The sequence below is a fragment of the Pipistrellus kuhlii genome, unplaced genomic scaffold, assembly GCF_014108245.1.
Source record: "Pipistrellus kuhlii isolate mPipKuh1 unplaced genomic scaffold, mPipKuh1.p scaffold_m20_p_3, whole genome shotgun sequence".
Taxonomy (NCBI): domain Eukaryota; kingdom Metazoa; phylum Chordata; class Mammalia; order Chiroptera; family Vespertilionidae; genus Pipistrellus; species Pipistrellus kuhlii.
In genome coordinates this window covers 87723263-87749830 of record NW_023425529.1, presented here as the reverse complement: position 1 = coordinate 87749830, position 26568 = coordinate 87723263, and the positions used below count along the sequence as shown (strand labels likewise).

The following is a 26568-nucleotide window of genomic DNA, read 5'->3' as shown; positions in this document are numbered from 1 at the left end:
TCTACTAATATATCTTTTGTGTATGAAAAATTATCTTTCATATTATGATGACAAAGGGAAGTTTTGCTATTTCAGAATGATTTGCGCTGGTCTTCTCTTTACATTTAAAATGTTTACTTTCTGTATATTTTAAGAAAGTAAGGTCCCACCTCAGACTATACGTTACTCATACCTGTGGTCGTAGTGCGGCACGCCCAGCAGCACACCCACACGTCAGGGGTGGAGGGCTCCCTGGAGCACCTGTTCGATTTCAGGGACTTGAATTTTTTTTCTTTGTTTTGTTTTGCTTTTCCCATGTAATTCAAGTAACGGTTCAGGGGACAATAAAATTCAGTTCCTTACTGGAAAGTTTTGGCCTAGATTTGTGAAAAGTGAGTCATCAATGGAGTTACTAATAGCAAACGTGGCGATTTCATATTGTTTAAATGGGGCAGCCAGGCTATTAATTGGGTCTGTAGATATGGAGTAGGAAGTAGAAGGAGCCCTGTGTTAGAAAAAAACACACACACAGGAAATACTTATCCCAGCATTAGTTCTGTGAGGCTGGAGAACTGTGACATCCTTACAACATTTTAGCAACATTTCCACTGAAATTGTTTTGAGGTGAGAATGGGAAATGCGTGCACAGTATGGGACAAACCCGTGACGGAGCACTAGTGCCGAACACAGGATTACAGCTTGTGCTGCATTTCCCACACATTCCCCCATTTCTCCTAATTCTCACGTTCCATTTTCCCATCACTTGGCTCAAATGTGCCACGCTAGGTTAAATTTAGATTCTTCCATGACCTTTCTCCCTGTCTACTTTTATTTCTCTCTGAGACACTTAAAAGGAAACTATATTAGAAACATTCTGAGATTAAAATCACTGTTCCATATATAGATTTTTTGTAAATGAATGCTGAAGATTAGGCTGAATTACATATCATCCCATCCATTCTATTCCGTGAGGCTCAAATCACATTGTAGTGGTGAGTGACTAATACTTAGTGAAAGGGAAGGAAGGAATATGAATAACTTCCAAACTTACAGTCCCTGACGACAGTTTTCATCAGCATTCCTGAGTCATACAAAAGAACCAGAGAATGGCCTTTAAGAGTCTGTTTCTAGTGTCTAAATTCTTGAGGTCGTGGCAGGGCAAGTAGAGGCACCCCCAAAGTGTGGGTTCGGAACTAAAAAAACAAAACAGAAAAACAATGTTGTGACAAATGAAAACTAATTACAGAAGTAAGACAAGCATAAATCTTGGAGAATTTCTTTTGGTGTACCTTATAAAATAAATGATTATAATTTCAAACACATTTTACAACTCAAATTCTTGGCATTTTGTCTTTTAAAGTATTAAGTTGATATTTGGTGTTCCAACTGTTATGCTATTTTTACTTTCCCCCCCTCTTGGAACAGTTACATGAGCACCAGGGGATGTATCTGTCCCTTTAAATCAGAAGAGGCATGCATTGAGACTTACCTTTCTCTGTCTAGACACTGTATACTCACCTACAGCTCATAGCTGAGCTTTTTTTCTGTTCCTATAACGTTTATACTTTAGCTAAAGATAGATTTTGTTTTTATTCAAAATATGTTTTAAGTTATATTCTCTGGGGGAAAAAGAGATGTACTCTAGAAATCAGATAGTTTTTAGTAAAGTTGATCATAGGATACAAGTTTCTTTTTCTTTTTAATTTTTTTTATTCCTCAATCATATTTTCAAACTCTATAACACTGTATCCATTGAAAAAATAGCTTGCAGCTTATATAAAATACTAAGAAAGAAACTGGTCTTTCATGTATGTAGCATTTAGCTTACATGGTTTATCTCTGCTGACCAAAGGAGGTATTCTTGAGGAAAAACCCAATTCAAAAAATAGAACTCTAGCAATAAATCTATGCTATTATATTTAAAGACTTGTAGGTGAGAAGCAGTTCTGTATAAAGATTCAGAGCATACGCACTGGAGCCAGACAAACCTGAACATAGTTTTCACTCTGGTATAGTGAGGATTGCATACATGGCTCCTCTTCTGTTTGTTGCATCTGTTTAATTACACATACCGTGTATCCTCTGTGTATTGAAATGATTGGACATAAAAGTATCTATAATATGTGGCATACGCAGGTCTGTTCGTGCTGCTGTGTATGTTTGAGTGAGTCATGGAGCCTCTTACCTCAGTTGCTGCTTCTGCAGAAGGGGGCACCTCACAAGCTTCTCTCCTCACTACTGCCTCTGAGGTGGTAGGTGCAATAATTCAAAAGAAATGGCTACCCAGGATTTTTTTATTTCCACCTGTTAAAGATTAATGATCAAAATAGGGAGGCCCCTGAGCTCCTTTCATATTCTTACTCTTTAGCTGACTTCGTGGGAGTGTTCCTTTGCAGAAGAGAGGAATGGGAATTTGATCTTCAGTAGGGACATTCCTCTCTATCACCTCTGCGGTTAAGAATATCCTTCAAGGTTAAGAATAGGGATTGTGTCATATTCACCCCTGTCTCCCTTAAAATATCTGGACAATGCCCAGTAAATATCTGCTAAATTGAATGCAAAATGCCACATATTGTAGATACTTTTATGTCCAATCATTTCAATACACAGAGGATATATGGTAGGTGTAATTAAACAGATGCAACAAACAGAAGAGGAGCCATGTATGCAATCCTCACTATACCAGAGTGAAAATTACAAAAAATTGGGAGCAATGAACTTGACTAAACCGTGAGGAATATAGTCTTATTCTTCCTAATTTGTAGAATAAAGAGAGAAATACCTTATTGAATGGGATATGAGAATCGTAAAGTGCCTAGCACATTACTTATAAACTCAGAAAAATGTGAAGATGTTTTGTATTCGCCACTGTGAGAAGCCCACGGTCACATTTCAGCCCATGAATTACTTTAGCCTGTAGGTCACTCGAGCACTGTCCTTCAGCTAGGACACCCCAGTAGTCTGGAAGCTTCAGCACAGCCTCTATCACTTCAAACCCAGCCAGCTGTGTCTTAGGAGATAGGCTGCAATCATTTATAAGTAATTGGATCAACATTTTCAAAATAATTTTAAATATGAAAAACTTACTTTTTTGTTTTTCCTATATAATATGTATCTTCCTATATAGTATGTATTTTGTTTTCTTTAAGGTTGGGTCGGATTTTAAAACTAAATAATTTTTTTTCATCTAACTAATTTTTAATCTTTAAAAGAAGATAGCAATGCAAGCCTTTAAGCTGTATAAATGTGTTTTTCAGTACTTTTGAAATATCAAAGTTTGTAAAGTGCTTTAAAATTCATACACATTTGACTCCTATTGTCTTTTCAGGGGCTAATTTGTCAAATAGCAGCACTAAAGTCTAGTGAAACTATAGTGTATTAATTTGTAGCCTACATCTTCATTTCCTAGATAAGGAACTGACAGACTGAGAAATGAAGTAATTTACAAACACACACAATAGCCTAGTGAGCTCTCCTGCCGCTCCTCAGCACCATCGGGCTGCAATGCCACATTCTATGAGCACATGAAAGACATGGTTCAGCCAACCTTCTCCTCTGTCCTTGCTAAGGCTCCTGTTCCCAAATAGCCACGAGCTCAGGTCAGCGCGACAAAAGGACTCCGCCTCCCCTGGTGCTCTCATGCACGTGGACTGACCGCTCAGAGAGTAGGACGTGCAGTCCCGCACCTCAGCCTCAGGTCTGTAATTGTTGCTCCAGCAGCATGAGATAAATAAGCCTGAAGCCCTCGTCCCAGTCGGATGTCATAGCCCCCGGTCTCCTGAGGACCTGCTTTCCTGTTATTTTTTCCATTCTTGCTGGAGCTCGGAAAGGGGAGAGCCTTCTGGTAACCACTACTTATGCAATTACTATCTTGGTTGAATGAATGAAATAGCTGAATCATTTCAATCCTCAGACGTAGCTGGTGGATGTTCAAATGGTTCTTTGTCCTATCACTAGCTGAAATTTCCTTTTCTTTTGTAGACCGCTAGCTCCTTGGTTGTGGCTGACTCTAGAATTTCTGGAATCTACACCTGCATGGCTTCCAATAAAGTAGGGACTGTGGAAAGAAACATAAAGTTTTATATCACAGGTAAGCTACATACCTTATACTCACAAAAACAACCTGGTGACCTCAGTCTCTCTTCAAATCTTGTTTCTTTTAGTGCACTCATACATAGAGTGGTTTTTATTTAAAGAAAACACTCCATAGAAATGTTAAACTTGAATAATTTCATCTTTGCTCTTAGGAATAGTACCATCATTGAATCTTCTAAAGAATAGTTTTTCTGAATTCTCTTTCAGAACCATTTGTGGATGTCTAGCTCCCAGGCTGGGTTGTGAATGTGGGATCTTGTCATATTTTTTTTTATTCCCTTCAGTACCTGCCACAGGGTCTGGCACACAGTGGTTGTTCAAGAGTAGTCCAGGAGCCCTGGCAAGGTGGCTCTGTGGTTAGAGCACCATCCTGTGCTCCAAAAAGTTGTGGACTTGATTCCCAGTGAGGGGGGCGCATATGGGAAACAACCAATCTCTCTCTCTCTTTCCTTTTCCCTCTCCCTTTCTCCCTTTCTCTCTCAAATCAATAAACATATAGTCCAGGGTAAGGATTTTTTTTAAAAAAAGAATAATCAAGGAAATAAATTATAATACATATGATAACATTTTTTTAAACCAGAAAGCTAATTGTTTCACAACTTTATTTTAACTTTTTGGGAAATGAGGCTCTCCTATAGAAATCTGAAGCTGAGCTTTGTTGACAATAACTAATGTACTCTTTTTTGGTAGCATTTAAGAATTTTTAGCCTTAAATAGGACCATCCTGCAAATCTTAAAACTTCCAAGGTACACAAATGGCACTCCCTATGTCCCTCCATGGGTACAGGAAGGAAGTAAGTAGCTCAAAGTATAAAAACAATTGCCTGGCTCCACACTCCCCAATTTCTGAGGAAGCCTGGGCAGTTTGCCAACTCGGGAAACTTCGCACTGCATGAGGCAGGCTGCAGTACTTGCCTGGAGTTCTCCAGAAAGAAAGAACAGGTCTGGTTTCATGAGACCACGTGGGCTGTCAGCTCACAGGGAGCCTCTGGCGAGTCAGCCAACCCTCTGCCGTGGAGATGCCTGAGAGGCTGTCACAGAGCAGCGGAGCTGGGGGAGATTCAGGCGTCTAGCCCTGCGTTCTAGCCCTGCGGTCCCCAGATGAGGAAAGAGCTGCTCTAGACTGCTTCAGTCCCTGTTCTCTCAGATTTGAGAGGTGGAAGGGAAATCATCTTTGCATCCATTCCAAGTAGGAAAACTCTTTCTTTCAAGGATTCAGATAGCAATTTCACACAGATGCAATCTCAGATGATTTGGACTAATTAAATACCAAGGTTTGTATTGTCCTGGATATTTGGTTAGAAACAAGTTACCCAAAATCTATAGCCACTATATGTGTGATTTAGAGGACAAAAGACTGAGCAACTCCTGTTCTGTTCTGAGCAGTCAACACATTTATACAAGTTTAGCAGCACCTGCTATTAGATAGTCTCATTCAACTCTGCACTGGGCACATGCAGAGATATCAGTGAGGCCCTGTCTTTCTAGAAAGACATTTTAACACCCAGGAAACAAAGCAGAAAGTATATATATATCCTAGTATCCAAAGGTTTGTACAGAAGTAGTGTGATGGACAAATTTACCAATGGTAAGCCAATGCTGTCCAATTGAAATATAATGTAAGCTATATATGTAATTTAAAATTTTCTAGTGTCCATATTTTTAAAAATAAAAAGTGAAATTAATTTTACTTAACCCAATATATTCAAAATATTATCACTTCAAGATGTCATTGACATTTTAAAAAATATTATACTGCTTCCGTTTTTAAATTAATTGGAATAAAGACTTGAATGAAATTCTCTAGTCATGCTAGCCATGTTGTAAATGCTCAATAGCCACATGGTCCTGTGGGTTCTGTACTACACAGTGTAGCTGGAAGCCTCTGAGAGGAAAGCAGGATGCAAAATGTCCCAGGATTTGAGGTGGCACTGAGAAAGGTGTGCATCTGAACAGGGAGAAAGAAGATAATCTTGCCCTGACATCCAAATTCTGTCCACACCCTCATGAACAGTCTTCCCTGCGACCTAGAAGTGTGCCCCGTGACAAGTGGTCTGACATCAGAAGGACAGACCTTGAGAAGAGGAAAGAGGCTGAGACAGTCTGGAAACAGACTTGGGATAATTTCTACAGGGAATTCTGGGATCCCAGAGACCCCAGGAAAGACCAAGAAGTGGGGTTAGCATAGACTCTGGGTGGGTATGCCACTTGGCCCACAAACACTTTACATTGTGAAGAAGACGGCCAGTCAGAGCCATCCACAGGCCCAGGACAGGGAGCCCCTCCTCCCTGAGTCTGAAGGTAGCACTGGAAGCGGATGTTCCCAGAGTGGAGGGGAATGGCATGCTCATTTCCATATCGTTCAGCACCCCCAGGAAAGGTGCCCAGCATGAACTGCAGCACCAACAAACAGCTCACCTCTCCGTCCCCCTGAGTTTCTCCTTGTCGTATCATATATCCATGCATGGTATTGTTGCTGACAGGTGCCCGTCAAGCTAATCAGCTGAATTCAGAAATTCCCTCTCACCTCCCACCACTTTACACAATTAATAACCATGGAGTGGCTGAGACCTTTCCTAAATCTCAAGGCTTGTCCACAGAAAGAAGCAATGAGAATTCAATTCAAATATACCTACTAGAAGCCAATTTTCCTCTAGGAATTCAGGAACCTTAACCTTAATCTGAGCACAAAGTCAGCCAATCAAGCTTCCATTTCCTGGAATATAATTTCTCTGAATTATTGTCTACCAGTTCTGAAGAGTTCTAGTTGGTGATAAGATTAGTGATAACAGATTCATTTGCTTGCACACATTATTGCTTGCACTAATTATCTTTTTCTTAGTCAAATTTTTGTCATGAGACTTGCCCTCACTAGAGATGAGACTGAATAATGTTCGGTACGATGCACCTTACATGTCTGTTTTCTGTGTTTCTTCGTGGACCTGGTGCAGATAATGCTTTGAAAGACCTGTCTGAAATTTAACTGCTTTAAATCTAGATCTGTATTTGGATCTTTATTGAGACTCATCTCCATCATGTTGCCCCTTAAAGTATAATAATAACTTACAACTGCCTCCCAAACTGATGAAAGGTCACTAGAACCCTCCACTGCTTCGACTCTGTACTGCGCCATTATGTGTACCCAGGTAACTATTTGAAAAAGCAAAACTTTCTAGTAACCACTCACTGTCTTTTTAGAGAATGTTATTACTAGTCTCCATTAGAAGAGAAGCCTTCTTTATCCCCACCTGACAAATGAGGCACCTTTCATCTTATTCATTTCTATGCTTGCCTCTTTCATGAATTCAATTCACTCGCTTGACCAACCAAGTCTAAATGTCTACCCCCTTTGAGACTAGATGACTCACCTAACTCTATGCTGAATGTGTCTCCTCTCTCCTGAGTTAGTGCTGATTCCTCTCCTTGACACCTCATAAACAGCCATGGGTGTGATACATGTAATAGATAAGTGTTAGTTGGTGCTGATGATGCTTGTTGTGAATCATTAACAGATACTTTAAGTGTGGGAAGATTTCTTGTTTTCACTCTGAGTGTTAGAAGGCAATTCTTTCTTGGGTTTGTTTTTGTACTCAGGCAACAACAACAAAAAATCAACATGAATTAAGGAGAAAAATCCCTATAGATTCATTAACTCATTTTAGGACATTTTATTTATTCTTTTCTATGGATCAAAAGAGAATACCAAATGGGTGATGCTGAGAAATAGGTAATCATTTCTAAGAGGCTGTCTGATAACCAAATTAGCTTCAATGACAGTGCCCACCATGTGGGAAATGGACCTCAAACCTATTTGGTTCTTTTCTTTTCTGATGTGTGTGTTTTTGCTGTTGGCTGGCACTCAGCATGACTATGGGTGTGTTAGCAATTACTGAGTGTGAAACAGGAACAGCACTGCCTTATCTCCCTGGCTTCCCAATGTCACTAAATGCATTTTATTTTGAGATTCCTGGTGGTGCTTGGCAAAGATAAACAAAATCTTCCATCAGGAAACCTGTGAGCTAATTTCCACAGGAAGTTTCAAATCACTGAAGTAAATAGAAACTCTACTTGCTCTCAATAGTGTGTCTTGGGCTCACTTAGGTTCTAATACCAGATGAGACCTCATAAATGGAGTCAGTGCTCTTTAAATAAATGATTTGATTGAAACCAGTGTACCCTACTTCTGTTCTAGTATGTGTGTAAAAGTTGATGGCTGCTGATTTAATCCTTATGCTTGGAAAATGTCCCAAATATAAAATGACTCTAAGTTACAGGGGCTATTTCAGACATCTTATTGTTAACTTAAAAATGATTGTCAGCTGCTTCTGCATCTTCTGGCACATCCTTAGGTTTTCATTTTTAAAGCAGGAAAACCTCCACTGGTCTCTCTTTCCAACTACTAACAGCTTCATAAGCCACTGTTACCCCCCTCCCAGGTTTCAAATGAATACTTTGGCATTTCTTCAGACGTGACACTCTATAATAAAGCCAAAGCCCAGAAAAATCAGAAAAACAAGCAAAGTGAGATTTAGGAAAGAGTTGATATGATATCTAATTTTGGACTATTGTCCCTTTAAGGTTTAAAGGTTTCTTTATAGCTTTGTGTCCAAAGGATAATAATAATAATAGCATAACATAGTGCTTTTCATCTTCAAAGTACTTTGTAAAATGTTGGCCCAAATTCTTTGCTCAAATACAGATACACAACTAGTAACAGTCAATGCAAGGGTTTTGAGAGCAGATCAGTTCAGGGCCAGTAGCCAATGGTTTTTTTTAATCCTCCTGTGACACAGTCTAAAATGAGACTAGGAACTCTCAAGGCAAAAGCTAAATGATGGTCCAGGGTAAGAAAGCTCAGGAGGAAAGTTCAGAAGGTGGTGCCAGAGGAAGATGGAGATGAAGGTTAACTGGGAATGAACATTGGAGAAAATGGCTTTTAATGACAGTCACTTTCAGAAAATGTTTAATAAGCTTCTGATTTTTAAAATTATTTTCCCCTCCCACAATCGCCCCCATATTGCAATCCAGCAACTCTTCCAGATTAGTTGTTCACATTTTCAGAAGACATCTTTTCTCTTTATGACCGGGTGGAACAACCACCAGTAGGGAACCTGAACAAGTAAGTTGGCTCTTCTCTGCACACTCTGCCCACCGTGCCAGCAAAGAGCAAGCAGTTTGGAGGATGGGACAGCAGTTTGGAGGATGCCAGCCACTCAGTGCAGGAAGCTTGGGGAGTCAGTCACTCTTTTACTAGATATGTGAGGATCGCAGTGGTGTTGACTGGCAGGACTGGATCTCCTTTTTTTTGTGTGTGTGTTTTAAATAAATCTTTATTGTTCATATTATTACAAATGTTCCTCATTTTTTTCCCCCTCCATTGCTCCCACCCCACTCTCTGCCCTTTCCCCACCCCCCATTGTCCTCATCCAGGTGCACAATTTATATTCAGTCTCTTCCCGCACCCCCATTCCCCTTTTCCCCAAGAATCCTCAGTTCACTCCCCTTCCATACCTCTGATTCTATTATATTCACCAGTTAATATTGTTCATCAGTTTTTTTAATTCCCTTGGTTTTTAGATTCACTTGTTGATAGTTACGTATTTGTTGTTCATAACTTTTATCTTTATTTTCTTCCTCTTCTTAAAAAACCCCCTTCAGGAATTCATATAATTCTGGTTTGGTGGTGATGAACTCCTTTAGCTTTTTTTTTATTAGTGAAGCTCTTTATCTGGCCTTCGATTCTGAGTGATAGCTTTGCTGGGTAGAGTATTTTTGGCTATAGGTTCTTGCTACTCATCACCTTGAATATTTCTTGCCATTCCCGTCTGGCCTGCAAGGTTTCTGTTGAGAAGTCAGCTGATAGTCGTATGAGTGCTCCTTTATAGGTAACCAACTGCTTTTCTCTTGCTGCTTTTAATATTCTGTCTTTGTCTTTTGCTCTTGGAATTTTAATTATGATGTGTCTTGGTGTGGTCCTCTTTGGATTCCTTTTGTTTGGGGTTCTGTGAGCTTCCTGGACTTGTAAGTCTATTTCTTTCACCAGGTGGGGGAAGTTTTCTGTCACTATTTCTTCCAATAGGTTTTCAGTGTCTTGCTCTCTCTCATCTTCTGGGACCCCCATAATTCTGATGTTGGTTCGCTTGAAGTTGTCCCAGAGGTTTCTTATATTGTCTTCAACTTTCTGGATTCTCTTGTCTTCTTGCTTCTGCAGAGGAGTGTCTTCTGACTCTTTATGTTCCAAATCTTTGACTTGATTCTTGCGATCTTCCATTCTGTTTTTAGGACTCTGTATAATATTTTTTATTTCAGACAATGTATTCTTTATTTCTAGTTGATCCTTTTTCATATCCTCATAGGTCTCGTTTATTTTATCAGCCTTTTCTAGGAAATTCTTGAAAAACCTTATAACTGTGGTTTTGAACTCTATATCCAGTCACTTTTTGTCCTCCATTTCTTTCGTTTGTGATCTGTTTCCTTGTCTCGGCATTTTCGCTGCTTCCCTGAGTTGGTAGGGTGGCTTTGTGTGCTAAGGTGTCCTATATGGTTCAGTGGGTCAGCATCCCAATTACCTGAGGTGGACACTCTTAGTGCACTCTTTTGTGGACTGTGTGTACAGCCTTATTGTAGTTAAGTCTTGATTGTTGGTGGTATCATTGGGAGGAACTGACCTCCAGGCCAATTGGCTGTGAGGATCAGCTGTGTCTATGCTGGGAGACAGCCTTATTCAACTAGACTTGGAAAATTGCAAAAGCCTCTGTGCTCAGCTTGGATGGGGCAAAGTTTCAGGGTGGAGTCTGCAGCCTTGGCTTCCTGTCAACCCCACCCTATGAGGTTTCTGAATCTCAGTGTTCCTCAGTGTCCTTCAGTACTTGCTGCAAGCACCTCTGAGAGAAAGGTGCCCTCGAGTTTCGCCCTCTACCAGACTGTCTAGTCTCTCCCCTGATGAGCCCGGAACTGAGGTTCAGTGCAGCTGGAAGTGGGGTTGGAAGTGGGATTAAGAGCAGTCTGGAGCTTTTGTCTCCTTCCTGCTAGGGCAATCCAGAGGCACAGTCAACAGTCCATCCTCTGCGCACAACGTGCATGCCTCAGGGACTCTGCCTTTTGCCGCTCCCCTGAGATTCCACCTTACAGCCTAGATTCCCTCTGTATGAGCCTGGGTCCCCAGAGTCTCATCCAGAACTGGAGTTCAGTGCAGCTAGAACTGGGGTTCAGCACAGTCTGAAGCTTTTATCTTCTGGGGAACGCCAGCCAGGCACTCAGCCGCCCTCCTCTCCGGCTCCGTCCTCTCCCCACACGCGCACTGTGTCTCCGTACCTTAGGCTTTTACAGCTCCTCTGATTTTCCTTCTGGTTTTCTCTTTCCTTCTAGTTGTAGAATTTCCAGTCAGTCAACTTTCCTGTAGTTCTAGATAATGTCCATTTTGTATTTTAGTTGTATTTTTTTGAAATTGTTGTGCGAGGCTGCAGTTAGGCATTTACCTATGCTGCCATCTTGGTTTCTCTCAGGACTGGATCTCTTAACATGTACCTAAGACTTCTTAGTATCACTTTCACTTCTTTGGGGTAAATTTGATGATAAAAGCATATTTGATTTTTAGTACAAATTGCTATTATCACTTTACTATTTTGTCCATTTACCAGTAGTTCTGTCCATGGTAAAGAAATAGGAAATGTAGTTACCACCCCAGGTTGTACAAGAAAATTCAATTTTGAAGAGCAGTTTGAGGCAAATAAGAAAAATGTTCTATCATACTCACTGTCCAGTCTGGCACTTCCTGCTTATGGTGGCATGAACTTAGTTGGTTCCCCCTGATGTTGTTTGAGCAGTTCTCTAAAATAAACAAGTAAATAGTCATTCTCTTCATGCTGATGCTGAGAGAATCTCTGCAGGAATAATTCAGCAGATCTTTGAATATCTCCTGATAAGATATGGCCTCCGTATGACATGTTGGTTTTCCTGTGAACCAAAGTTCTTTTTTCTTATTTTATAGATGTGCCAAATGGGTTCCACGTTCACTTGGAAAAAATGCCTACGAAAGGAGAGGACCTGAAACTATCTTGCACAGTTAGCAAGTTCTTATACAGAGACATCACTTGGCTTCAGCTGCGGACAGCTAACAACAGGAGTGCACACCACAGGATCCGCAGACAGAAAACGGCCGTCACCACGGAGCACTCCGTCACGCTCCACCTCCTCATCAAGAACGTGTCCCTGGACGACTCGGGCACCTATGCGTGCAGAGCCAGGAACATATTCACAGGGGAAGACACCCTTCAGAAGAAAGAAGTTACAGTTAGAGGTGAGCACTGCAACAAAAAGGCTGCTTTCTCTCGGATCTCCAAATTTAAAAGCACAAGGAATGATTGTACCACACAAAGTAATGTAAAACATTAAAGGACATTCAAAAGTAACAGTTGTCTCATATCATCTTGATTTATTGCCACTGTTGCTAACTTTCTGGCTCAGAGGAGATGCTCCTCCCAAAATGAGTTTGGAGACGATGGGAGTGATAATGTACCCCAGGCCCAAGCGGGGCTCCCCACCAGGCTGAGGTCTCCCTGGGACCCACCTGGTGGCCTGTGCGCGTTTGGATTTGGAGGATCCCGGCAGGCGCGCTCTGTGCTTTTGCTCTTTGCTGTCTCCTGCCTGATAAACAGCAACTGGAAGCTGATCCTTTCCTTCCACTTTGATGCCAACCTCTTTTTATTTTTAAGATTCAAAGCTGCACAAACTGAATAATTTAAACAGATGCTGGTTTCTGCCAAAGATGGACATGTATAAGTTAATTTTCCACAGCTCAGAATGAGTACAGTGAATTTGAGACTCTGTCGGACCTCTGCCTGGTTCTGTTTTGTATTAATTCGTCTGTTTTTCATTTGTAAATAGCACCTGGATAGCACGTTATAATGCTTATTTATTTGAAAATGCTTCTTTTACATTAAGCACATTAATCTTAAACTGGAGCTCTAAAATGGGTCTCATGGGTGCAAGTGTTGGTATAATTCAGAGGTGTTAAAGGTTTATCACAGTTTGAATCAGGAAAATCCACCCAAATCAAGCTCACTCTGGTCTTATGCAATTCTGGGGAGCTGGTAAACCAGAGCAGGGGCCAGTTTCCTCCTCACTGCTCCTCAGTGGACTAAACAGCTGTCCTGAAAGAAAGAGGATCATGCCTTTGGTTTAAACATTTTTGTCCACTGGTTAGTCTTTTAAAGAACTTTGTCCTGTTTAATTAATGGCATTCTAATGTGTTCCACAATCAATTATTAAACAAATAAAGGCCATTGTGACCAGAAGTTTAAGTTTAAGGCATTCTTCTAAATGTAAATCTAAAAATGTGCCCACTAAAAAAAGGCTATTTCCCCATATACCTATGTTAATAGGATTTTATTGAAGATTAAGAAATAGCAAAACTACAAAAGCAGAGATCAGAATCATTGAAAAATACACATTATTTTTCAATCAAGACAAATTATGTTTCTTGTTTCAAGCTTGCATTTGAGAGGAAAGTGACTTTTTCCCCCCTCCAGTTTAATATGTACTGCTCTGCTGTTTTCATTTATGATTGATCATTATAAGTGTCTTGTGTGAACTATTGGAAAACAAATCATACTGACCAAAATAGCCATGGCTGAGAACACAGTGGCTGGGCAGTCAACAAGACCTGACAATATGACAATGTTTCAGGCTTGGGAACTCTCTGGACTGTTTCCTACTTTAGGTAGCAGGCTCTGTCCCACGGCTAAACTTGTCTTTCACGTGGGAATTGCTTTTGTCAAAGTGTGAACGAGTAAACAATACCATTTCCCCAGAATGCCAGTTTTATGGAGCCCCGAATGCTCTGAAAACAATTAGTAACCTGGAAGTTGTCAGCCAAAGGAAAGAATAATCAATTGTATCTTTTACCTATGGCTCTTGTGTAGGCGTCTTTGTTCATTATAAGTCAGTGTGTTCCTTCAGGAAACAATGCGTTAGGACCCCAGAGCTCCGGAGCCTCCATTTCTAGGAAAGCTCAAAAAGAAATGGAATGGTTGGGGGTGCTTTTGAAAGCAAGATGAATTGGACACGCAGAATTTATCATTCCCTTTCCTGTAAAATTGCAATTGCAATTTTCATGGAGAGAGGAAGGGTCTTTGTATTCACAGATGATTTTAAGCACTTCCACGAGATGATTTTAAGGATGCTGTAATTGTTCACTGTGTAATTAATCCTTCCAGAGAGTTTCAAAAAGAAAAAAAAAATTTTTTAATTACTTACTTTTTTAAGTGTGGAGTAAGGGGAAGATAACAGGAAAAGGGAAAAGAAAGAGCCAGTGTGGAGAATGAGTGCGATGGAGTGGAGGGCATGAGGCTGGTTCCTCAGTCCCCATTCCAATGGAGAACAGACACTGTATTCATCGGGCTGGCGGATCTCTGGGGCAGTAACACCAAAAAGTAAGAGAAGAGCCTGTTGGGAGCACTCTTTGGCTATTGATAACCGGCAGAAATATTGTGTTAGTTCTGATTTTTTCAGTTTGAAGGGATCAGCTCCAGTTAATTTTTGGGAAGCAGCTACCTATAGCCATCAAATAACTTAGGTTTAAAAATATGGGTTTGGTGTACTTTTCTTATGTAAAATGTCAAAAAGAGATTACTATAAAGCATAAAGTGAAAATTAGATAAAAATTATTCCTTGGTTGATTGGTGATTTAGAAACTAGCCAAAAAAGAGAATTTTCTCATAATAGAAAGTTTTTTCAGAAATGGGTACAAAGAAAAACATCATAATCTTGTATATCTCAGGCATGTTTCTGTAAACTTGTACTTAATTGAAAGTCCTATGTTTATTCTGCAGCCTTTCTGCTGTTTCTCTTGTCTGAAGTGTGTGTAGGACAGATAGAGCCCTTGGGAATTCTTCATGACATTTTTGTTAAAAGCAAATGTTCTCGTCCCCATAAGCATTGCTTTCCAATACACCTGCCAGGAAAGCACAATTGTGCCTGGATTGATGATGTTGCCACTTTCAGCTATGAAAATTATCTGGGTGCTGGAGGCCCTGTATTCAGGCTTTCTTTTTATAATAAGGCCAGTGGGCAATGATAGATTATTTTAGCATTTTCAGTACTCAGGAAATAGCAAATGTGCTCAGAGAAACTATTGAAAGTATAACTAGGTAAACTGGGTCTGAGTTTTAATGAGATATGTCAAAGTTGGCTTGCCACTGTAAAAGACATTAAATAGTAAATGATACTATTCTTTATTCTCTTCCGTATTTCACTGGCATGTCTAGGGTCTTTCCCATGTAAAAATTGTAATGATTAAGCATGCTACCAAATTTAAAGATTTTTATAGATGGCTGCATTTTCCACCAGTAAAAGCAATTTGACATATTGCACTGAATTCAGACCCAGAAATATTCAAATGGCTCTGCTTGGGGGCAAGATAGATGAGGAAAGACACATAGAAACAGGCAAACGGATCATTGCTATAGTTCATTCCACACAATGTTCGAAGCGTTTAAAGGTCAGAGCATTTCCTTCAGCATTCTTATTTGGCTTCAGATTTCATTTTGTATAAAATGAGAAAAGACTAATGATAAGCTATGGAAATCAAAATATAATGAGAAATCTGTTTCTTCTAACATAGTTACCCTACCATGTTATATATACTATATCAACATGTTTAGAAGTTGTATGATAATACAGTTTTTGACCTGAGATCTCTAAGTTGCTTTAATGAATGCTAACCCTGAGAGTTTCCCTGCAGGAATAAGAGAAAGGTTTGGGGACTTGGCAGAACCCTGCAGGGACATGGAACCAAAGCCATGGCACTGTGTCATCTCTTGTAGCTTGTAACCGCTCCTAAGCTGCTCTCACAGTCTTAGTACAATAAGATGAGAAAATCAGAAATGGTCAGAGAAAGCTCATAATTGAAACCAGTGATGCAGAATGTGTAAGTTATGCCAAGACTCTTTTGATTTCTCCCAGAATTTGCTACAAGGAGGCAAAAGGATGACTTGGGAGGGTTTGGGAAAGACATTAGGAGTTGTCTTTATTCTTTTACCTTAAAAGCTTGAGTACCCACCTAACTAGAATGTATACACATCAGCAGGACTGACTATTTTATTAAATAGACACTGTGCTCATTGGGGCCTTGGGGGTACTGCTGTTCCTTTGTCAGATTTTAATGTTGTAATGTATTGCATCCTAATGTATTAAGTTCATTTTGTTGTACTATATGGGTTGGCATTTTATTAAAATAAATTGTATTGTATCATATTTGTATGTTTTAAGAGAAAATAATATAAAATACATTATTGTACTATTATATAGTGCAAAAACCACAAGTCTGTACCTCTGCCTCTTGAATGGATCCTTTGGTGGCTTGCATTTGGGAAGGGAACGGAGTAAAGAAATAATCAATAAAGCTTTCAAAGTTCAAGAAATTCTCCTGTTTGGTCTGCTGCCTTGCAACTCAGGTTACTGACAGCTGATTAACACAAACATGCTCTCACGAACACAGCCATACAAGCACATACAAACTCACAGTGACTCATCACCACCATGCTATACATCTACGGAAAATGTCAGTCCAAACCTATATCCAAAATCATGTGTTTTTTTTCTAGTTCCCAAAATATTATACAAAAATCCTTAGATTTTAGAAATGCTTCTCTCAAAACAAAAACAAAAAAAGAAAGAAAGAAGTTGGTCAGATAAAAAATCCTTGATATTAAAATCTAAAAATAAGAATTTAGTTCATGATTTTACTCTGTGTTCTAATGCATTCCAATGTAGTGTACCATCTTAATAAAGAGGAAGCAGTAGGTTAATCACAGGAGAGAAATTTAGGGAACAAATATGAATGAAAGCTTATAGTCAAGTTTTGTTATTTATATATTTCAAATGTTGAGCTACATATACAATAAAAAATAAAACTGATGAGTAATAATTCTCTTTCTTTATTCACTAGATCAGGAAGCACCATACCTCCTGCGAAACCTCAGTGATCACACAGTGGCAGTCAGCAGCTCCACTACTCTAGACTGTCCTGCTAACGGCATCCCTGAGCCTCAGATCACCTGGTTTAAAAACAACCACAAAATACAACAAGGACCTGGTAAGAGATGCCTTCCTTGTCTTTACTCTTCCTTGTTGTCCTCTTCTTCCCTTAATGTTCTCTATCCCCTCCCCCCAAGCCAGTACAGTTAGAACCACCTGCTGATGGAGCTGCAAGAAACTGGGCTCTGGTTCATACTTATATCAACTTCCAATGGGGACTATTTGAGCCAGGTCCTAAGAAGACCACATTTCTAACCTGATGGCATCTGCTTTAAACAGTGCATTCAGAAAGAAATGCTAAGAGCCACTCGGGAAAGCTTCTAGTTCACCATGACGGCAGGAAAGTGTTGTGAGGATTAGTTCCTTGGCTTGAGGGATAGCAGAGCTTTGAACACTTAGCATAGATAAAGTTCAGAGTGGATTTATAATCTTTTAAATTCACTTATACCAATTTTAATGATTTGGTAAAAAGAAGAATATTTTAAATGATATTTTATAATACTGGTAAATAAAATCTAAACTAATGGTCATTGGTTCATTTTCCTTTAACAAGAAATATATTTTAAAGCAACTAAACTTAAATCAGAAAGTATAAACACTATCTATTGCTTGCCTCATAATTCTATAGTTAAATAAATTTAAAATAAACTTATTTATAAATCTGATTAATAATAACATTTATATTAAAAATAATTTGCCATTTATTTGCAATACCCCAACAACCTAAATCAAAGAACTGGTGATATGAAGTGGTCCTTAAATGTGAGTCTTCTATTCAAAGTCTCCATTTGAATTTAATGTACAGAAAGGATTGTGGTATAAAGACCTTTCTTTCACCCTACACCTCTAATCAGTCACCAGGTTGAGCAGGTTAAACCTCCTAAGTACTAAATATTTCTCAAGTTCATCCTTTCCTCTGCTTTCCTATTATTATTCTCTTGGTTCGGGCCCATAGCTATCCTCTCAACATCTTCTACACTGTCCTAACTGGTCCCCTAAACTCTCTTTTCTCTCTTTGTATCTATTTTCCACACAGCTGTATAAAATGCAACTGGGAACATGTCACTTCCCTTTTCAAGTGTTCCATTGGCTCTTCATCACAGGACCAAGTTCAAGCATCTGACAGCAAAGGCCCTCAACAACTGCCCTGACTACCCCTGCAACTCTATACTCACCTTAAACTTTATATTCCAGCAAGTGCCAAACTCTCAGAGACCACTGAGAACTCCCGGAGGCCAGTGCACACTGCGCACACACATGATGCCACTTCATGTGACCCCTGTCTTCCTGTCTTCCCTTCACCTAATACCTACACATCCCTAAGTCCCAGACTGGGTGTTCACCCTCCAGAAAGCCTTACTTGTCTCCGAAAAGAGGAGACAGGTCCTCCATGAGGCTATTATTTATGAATGTTTGATTCTCTCTTCCTAAGTTGTATAATCATCAGTTCATATGTCTTTACTATCTTTGCATAATCCGATTGCCCTCTTACTCTATTGTGATGTCTTTTCTGGGTATACTCCCTTATTATCTGTGCATCATCATATCATGTCTTCATCCTGAAGGCAGATAGTGTAGCTTTGTCTTATTTGCATTTTATTTGTCTCTTTATCCTCAAAACCTGCCATAGTGCTTGGTAATCAATAAATGTTTCATGAATGAATGAATGCTTTCCAGAAAACCTTAGCAAGTTCACCTCATAGCACAAATGCCTATACTTGGTCAGGGGGAAAAGGGCCATATCATAGAACTCTTAAAGCTAAAGGGAGCTTTGGAATATCTTTAGCCTCATTTGTAAGATGTGTAGTTTCATAGAAAACTAATCCCTTGAGGTATTCTATCAAAATAAAAAGATGAATAAATAAATAGCTTGTGTAACCATATATATAAATAATGTCTTCCCCTTAGAGATTCAGTATTCACACCAGTATGTTAAACACCCAAAGAAGTCCTGAACTAAAAAAATCAGGTAAACTATGGTTTCAAGTTCTGTATTCCCCAACTTTCTCAGTCACAAAATGCTCTTCATGAAATGCTAATGTAAGATGCTGGGTGATTCTTTGAAAAAAGTAAATTTGACTTAAGTTCTGTTTTCATACTTTGGATATAAGTTAAAGAATTAGTGTTGGCCAATTTTGAAAGCTTAAGGGTATTCTAGGACTAGAAGATGAACAAGGCAAGATAATGAACAAGGCAAGATAAGGCAATTACTACAAATAGAAAAAGGTTAGGTGTTAGGGAGGTTTGAGTCTTAACATTGCCCTCATGGGTCAGAGGATTTGGGCAACTCATCCTTTAATCTCTGAGCCTCTATTTCCTTATTTATAGAATTGGGATAATACTGACCACACAGGCATGTGGTGAGGCTTAAATTAGTTAATATGATTCAGCTGGCACACTATTATGACTTAGTAAATGCTATCTCTGACCCACATCACTTATATAGAAATTATTCAATGTCAAATGTTAAACAGCTCTAAATCCAATAAAGGTAACTTCCTCCCAGTTTTCTTTGATCTTCTGAGGTCCAAAAGAAAAATATGTAAAGAGCCTTATATTATAGAAATTCTTATATAAAATATTTTCTAAATGTTATTCTAATATGCTATTATTAGGATTTATTGAGTTCAACTATACTAAGTTGTCTATTTTATCTCCCTTCCCCCTTTTTTACCCTTTAAAACTACTACAGCTCTTTGGAAAGGGATGTCTTAATTTTCTGAAGATAATCTCTTATGTGCATATAGTATTTAAAAAGTTTTATATGTAATTTTCCTATCTGGGGCAGTGAATTCAACAGCCAATGCAATACACTCTGTGACTATCACACTTATGTTCATGCATGTAGATATCTTCAGATATACCAATTCTTTTATGCTTTTTTCTTTTTACAAACCTCTGAGTAAAGATTACGGGTAATCAAAGTGATCATCCTTGACTCACTGGTTGTTCCAAAGCTGAGATGGAAAAACATTGAGATCACAGCCTGAAAAAGACTGAAAACTAGTCCGTAATATATTAAGTCTTTGGAAAGCTGGACTGAGTTTAAAAGCTCTGAAAATAAACTACATTCTTTAGAGACTTGAGAGGCATCTTTTGTATTAAGCCTGGCAACTCAAGAATGTATATACTGACAATATTTTAGTGACCTTAGATCACTGATAGAATTGGGCCCATTATCACGTTATTTGTTAAATGACAACTCACTCTATTCCAAAGAAAACAGGAGAGAGGAAGCAGGGCACACATGAGAGCTCACACTCTAGACCTAGAGCCACATTTCCTGTCAGGAAAACCTTGCAGTGGGGCACAGCCATTCTATAGAAGAAATGCAATTTTAAGAAAGTGTTATGGAAGCTGAGTAGTATAGTCTTGGGCCAAAGGGCATCAAACAGAAGCAAAAGAGATGCTCAGCACACAGGCTCAGGAAAGCATGTGCACAGGGGACATGAGGAGTCCTCCAGGGCACCCTGATGGAAGAACTCAGGCTCTCTGGAAACTGTGCTGCTGGCGCTCATGGAGCGCGCTCTGCTGCCAGCCTGGCAGCTCCAGCCCAAGTTCAGGCTCTCTGGGCCTTTCCCACTCACCCCCGCTTCCACACAAGTCAGTCTCTCCCTCTCCTTTTTCCACTCCACTTCCGGCCAAAGGCTGCCTCCGTTAAGGACCCTTCTTTTCCACTCCTCTTCTCTGCGGTCTGGGTTTAGTTTCAGTTCCTGTCACAGAGCACATCACTCGGTTGTTCTCTTGTCTTATGTGTTCTTATTTTTAAATATATATATTTTTTATTGATTTCAGAGAGGAAAGGAGAGGGAGAGAGAGGTAGAAACATCAATGATGAGAAAGAATCATCAATTGGCTGCCTCCTGACCCCCCACCGGGGTCAACCTTGCAACCCTGGCATGTGCCCTGACCAGGAATCAAACCCTGACCTGGCTCATAGGTCAATGCCCAACCACTGAGCCACGCTGGCCGAGCTACGTGTGCTCATTTTTAAAACCTTTGTAGTTAGCTATAATATCTTAATACATCTTCTTCATTGAATAAATAATAAAGATTGATTGAGCATTCACCAGATAAACTATTAGGAGTTTTACAAATATCTCATTTAATTTCACAAGTGTCATCTGAGATGGGTAATATTATTAGACGCATTTCACAGTCTGTTTTAATTTAGCAAGCACTTGTCAGGTACTTGGTTCCATTCCGAGCACTTTATTAATACTAATTTGTTTGCTCCTCAAAACAATTCTATGACCTTTGCTAAATTGTTATGCCTGATTTACAGACCAAAGGATGAGGGAGGGGAGACAGGAGGAATAAAAGGCTCCAAATCATAGAGTTAGTGGGTGAGTGACCAAGGCTCCTGCCAGAAGCGTGGCTGTGGGCTGTGCACGCACACGGAAGTTGTGCAGCTCAGCATCGCCTCACAGCGCTCAGGAAGGGCAGACAGGTACTAGTTTTAAATGACCGTGTGTATTCAAAACAATGAACATCTTCTCGTTTCACCCCTTAAAGACTGAGCTTCCTAAAGACTACAGTTTAATTTTTAAGTTTACTAATTTTAAAAAAATATTGTTTTTTAAAAAGTGTTTTTTAAAGTGTTTTTTAAGGTTAAAATATCATTTTGAACCCAAATCTAATTACTTTTCAGTTTTAAAAGATCCAAAATGCATTCCGTATTAGCCCAACACTCTTCTACTCATTCAGCAAGCATTAATATGACAGAGATTTGTATCTGGTGCTGTGCCAGGCTTGGAGAATACGGCAGTGAACAGGAAAACTAAATCTACCCTGACCAGTGCACTCAGTGGTGAGAGCGTCGGCCCACACTCTGAAGGGTCATGGGCTCTATTGCCGGTCAAGGGCATGGACCTGGATTGCAGGTTTGGAACCAGCCCGTCGGCGCATGTGCAGGAGACAACTAATCAATGTGTCTCACATCAATGTTTGTCTCTCTCTCTTCCTCCTTTCCTTCCTTCTACTTTCTCTGAAAAGTCAATGGAAAAAATACCTTTGAGTGAAGATTAATAAAACAAACAAACAAACAAACAAACAAAATACTAAAATCTGAATAACCTAATATCTAAAGTAATTAGTTCGTGGGTTTAAATGCATGCAGCTTCTTCAAGAGCAACCTTGTGTGTTCTAACTTATTCCTTATCATCATGTCAGTTGGGCACCAGATTTAATGAGTCTAAAAATGGAATAAAGTGAATTAACAAAAAGGACAATAGAAATAATTATGGCTCAATCACAGGATTAAAATACAGAGAATGGGCCAAGGCCAGGTTAGAGAATTGTCCCAATACTCTAAGGTTTCGGGTTCAATCCTTAGGGCACATACAAGAATCAACCAATGAATGCATAAATAAATGGAATAACAACAACTATATATATATATATGTGTGTGTGTGTGTATATATATATATATATGTATATATATATATATATATATATATATATATATATATCTTAAAATAAATAAATATTTTTTTGAAAATAAAGAGAATGGCAAAGAGTTGAAGAGGAAACAAGAAAATATGCAAGAAATAAAGGCAGGAGAACCTCCACATTAAAACTAAGTAAAGAAGCAACTGGTAACTATTAAGAGGGACTAATGAGTTGCAAATAGTTGAAAAAGGAAGGTAATTTGAATAATATTTACTTTGAAGAGGCAGGTGAAAAGAGAATGGACCAGCTAACATAGTACAGCATAATGGACTGGGGATAAAAAATAAAAAATAAAAAATGTAGACTGAAAGGACCAATACCAAAAAGCACCACACAGAGCTCTAATTGGAGATAAATTCTATGTGACAGTGGCTGCTTGAGTATGATTTGATTCTTAGGGGTATAGAGGCAGCAAAACTCTTTTAAGAAACATGTAAAAGGCATGCATCCAGACTTGGACAATGGGATGAGGTTGTGGGTTCAATTCCTGGTCAGGGCACACACAAGAATGAATGAATCTCTTGTCTTCATTACTACTCCAGCCACCTGCCCAAGGGACCAGCAGTTCCTTCAACAATCGCCTTTCTACATCATACTGCACAAATTCTCCAATGAGGCCCTATGTTTAAAAGACATATTGTATGAGCAAGGTATGCTGTTGGCACCTTCCTTTAGAGTTGGCCCTGTGAGGAGTCAAGATATGTTTGCAAAGCGGATAAAGACCTATCTAGCCTGGGTTTACACTGACACAGAATGAACCATCTCACAAACGATTGTGCAGAGAAAACTGGGTTCCTGAAAAAGTTATTAAAATGATGAACCAAATAACAAACTCTCCTCTGAAAATATTTAAGAGAACAGAAGGCAGTATTGACCTGCAATGTTTTTAGTCAATCCTGCTGAACCTCCCAAAACTCATCAAACTATTACTTAAACTAAATTTCTGTGACAGCAAAACATTTTCAGAATACTTTAAAGCAGTAAGGCTGGAACAAGAAAGAGTTTGGAAAGAATAAGTTCTGTCTGAAGTAGACTGTGGACATTGGCTTAGTTACTGAGTCTGCTGTCTGTTGACATAGCTCTAGGTCCTGAGGACTCAGTAATGAATAAGGCAGTTATTGCTCTCCAAGAGCCCACAGTGAAGTGGGCAAGTAAGAAAGTAAGTTTACTACGAAATGGTAAGTGCCAGAGCAGAGGCATGCACAAGGTGGTATGAGAGGAACAGAAAAGAGGCCAAAGAGCATCAGAAGGCGCCCTGCCATTGTGGCTGAGTGGTTAAGGTGATGGTTTGATTCCAGGTCAGGGCACATGCCCGGGTGCAGGCTCAATTGTCAGTAAGGAATGTGCAAGAGACAACCAAATGATGATTGTCTCTCATCTTGGATGGTTCTATCTCTCCTTCTCCTTCCTCTCTCTAAAATCAATAAAAACATAAAATAAAATAAAAAAGACAGCATCAGAAGATACTTTCCAGAGCAAATCAAGTGGCCAGGTCAAGAAAGTAACGTGCAAAGTTGCCAAGGCTTTTCATGAACTGTCAATAAATTAGTATAGTTCACACCAGTTACATTTAGGGATATAGCAGGGACAGAAATTAGAGGTCTCTGCCTAATGAAAACATAGCAGCAGATCACCATGTATAACCTCTAAGTCAAAATTGTGTCTAATCTACCTAGAAGAAGAAGGGATCATGCCATACCAAACATCAAAATACATTCTCAAGAAATCAACCGAATCCGGTTTGGCTCAGTGGTAGAGCGTCGGTCTGCGGACTGAAGGATCCCAGGTTCGATTCCGGTCAAGGGCATGTACATTGGTTGTGGGCACATCCCTGGTAGGGGGTGTGCAGGAGGCAGCTGGTTGATGTTTCTCTCTCATTGACATTTCTAGCTCTCTATCTCTCTCCCTTCCTCTCTGTAAAAAATCAATAAAATATATTTAATTAAAAAAAAGAAATCATAACTTGTATGGGATAGATAAAGAGGTCATTGTGAACAAATAAAGATCCTAAAAACAACACATACAAATATATGGAAACTTACCATCTGACAGTACTGACACCAAAACTCAGTGAGAAGAGAATAGATTAGTGAGTAAATTATCCTGGGATAATTGGCTATTTACATGGTAAAAATCAGATTTCTACCTCAAACCAAACACATACGCCCTTTTCACACAAACACACACACACAAAAATAAATAAATAAATAAATAAATAAATAAATAAATAAATAAATAAATCCAGGTGAATTAAAGACCTAAGTGAGAAAAGACAAAAATCTAAGTAGATCTTTCAAGCAGAATTTTCTTTAATTTTTAAAAGAAAGCATATTAGGAGAATACTTCATATCTGAGTAGAAAAAGAAATTTTTAAACAAGTTATAGAAAGCACAAGGATAATGGAAAATATTGATAAATTTTACTAGTTGTCATTTTAAAGGCTTTTGTATTAAAATTTCACCATAATGAAAGTTTAAAACTATTCGTGGAATGGGGAAAACTTAAATTATTTAACCAACAAAACATCAGTATCCAAAACATATTTAATACAACTAAAATCATTGAGAAAAAGACAAATAGGTTAATAGAAATATGGGCAAAAGACATATTGTGTGTGCAGACAATTCACAGGAAAAGAAGCCTGAATGGACAGCAAAAATGGAAAAAGATATCCCATCTAACTAGTAATCAGAGAAATGTAAATGCCATTTCACACCCATCATTTTGCCAGCAATTAAAACATCAGGAATTTCAGATAGCAGATTAGAGGGACACTGCACTCAGCTCTTCCCATGACTACATCAAAGTTACTGAATTACAGAACCATCAACCTGGATAACCATCTGAAGACTAGCTGAAGAGACATCCTATAACTAAGGATATAAAGAAGCAACATGGAGAACAGAAAGAGGGGAGGAGATGCACAACTAGCTGGCCCCACACCCATGCTGCAGTTGAGAATCCTGAGGGTTTTCTGAGCTGCAGAGGTACACCCTGGAGGGGGAAGGTCTCAGCCCCAGGCCAAGCACTCCAGCTGACACACAAGTTTTGGGAAAGGGAGCTCACTTGGCTGAGAAAATCAGCAGGGATTCTGTCCTTTGAGCTAGCCAAAAGGCTGCTGGAAACCCAGGTGCCCTCTTAAAGGGCCAGCACACAAACTCTCTTACAGGCACTCACCTTAGGTTCTGGTGGAAGGTTAGTGGCTCACGGGCGCCAGAGTCAAAGGGAGAAAAGTTGAGTTGTGTGGCTTTGGGGCAAGGGCTGGAGAGATGGCCACTAATGTCCCCGTGTTAAGCCCTCTCTCCACACAACCAGATCTGAATCTGCATTAGCCTGTGAACTCCACTACCTTCTCCCTGATTACTTCCTGAGACGCCGCCCCACCACTAAGGTCTGCAAGCCCCAGGCAGTGGCAGCTGACCTTGGTGTACCCTTAGATCTTTTCTGAGTAGCTCACACCTAGCACTGACACCAAATCTGAATGTAGTTATTGATGAACACCACTTCCCCCACTGTGGGAACTCCCTGAAACCCTGCCTTCCCCAGCCCAGGGCTCTTTCAGCAACAGAGCCTTATGGGTAGCCAGCAGGTAGTGGCAGGTCTCAGAGTGCCTTGGGTCTTTTACTGCCCTGTTCCTGGCCCAGTACTGGTTGCAGCCAGTCTCAGATCACAGCATGGCCCCTCCCACACACATCAGGCCTAACACAGATCACTTTGTAGCTACTAACAGATAGCTTTGGACCTGTCACAAGCAGCATCTGAGGTTGATCTCCCGAGTCCTTCCCAAGAGGCCCCAGAACCAACATACCCAGGTGCCAGCTTCAAAACAGAAAACCACCTAATTAGCTTCATATAAGGGGCACACCCGAAGAGAGGTCTCAGCTGGGGCACATCCTGCTCTGTGGAGTCAGCCCATGATAGCAGCTTGTACACTATGATTGTGGCCAATCCTTACAGCCAGCAAGCCTGAGGATGCCACTCACTGATGTGCCAATAGAAATCAAG

General features: G+C 39.7%; 1 protein-coding gene across 3 annotated transcripts in view; it reads left to right on the top strand.

Annotated features, from left to right (window-relative positions):
* The window catches only part of FLT1 (fms related receptor tyrosine kinase 1), a 192028-nt gene that overhangs the window by 89773 nt on the left and 75687 nt on the right, over nt 1-26568 (top strand). Inside the window, exons 12-15 of one of the 3 annotated variants that reach the window (XM_045588476.1) lie at nt 3961-4069; nt 12065-12373; nt 17024-17170; nt 18149-18723. In XM_045588476.1, coding sequence (XP_045444432.1) covers nt 3961-4069; nt 12065-12373; nt 17024-17170; nt 18149-18156 — 573 coding nt within the window. In that variant the 3' untranslated portion in view covers nt 18157-18723. Of the gene's footprint in view, nt 1-3960; nt 4070-12064; nt 12374-17023; nt 17171-18148; nt 18724-26568 lie in introns of those variants that run through there. The other 2 variants (XM_036456250.2, XM_036456252.2) reach the window with 2 other exon arrangements.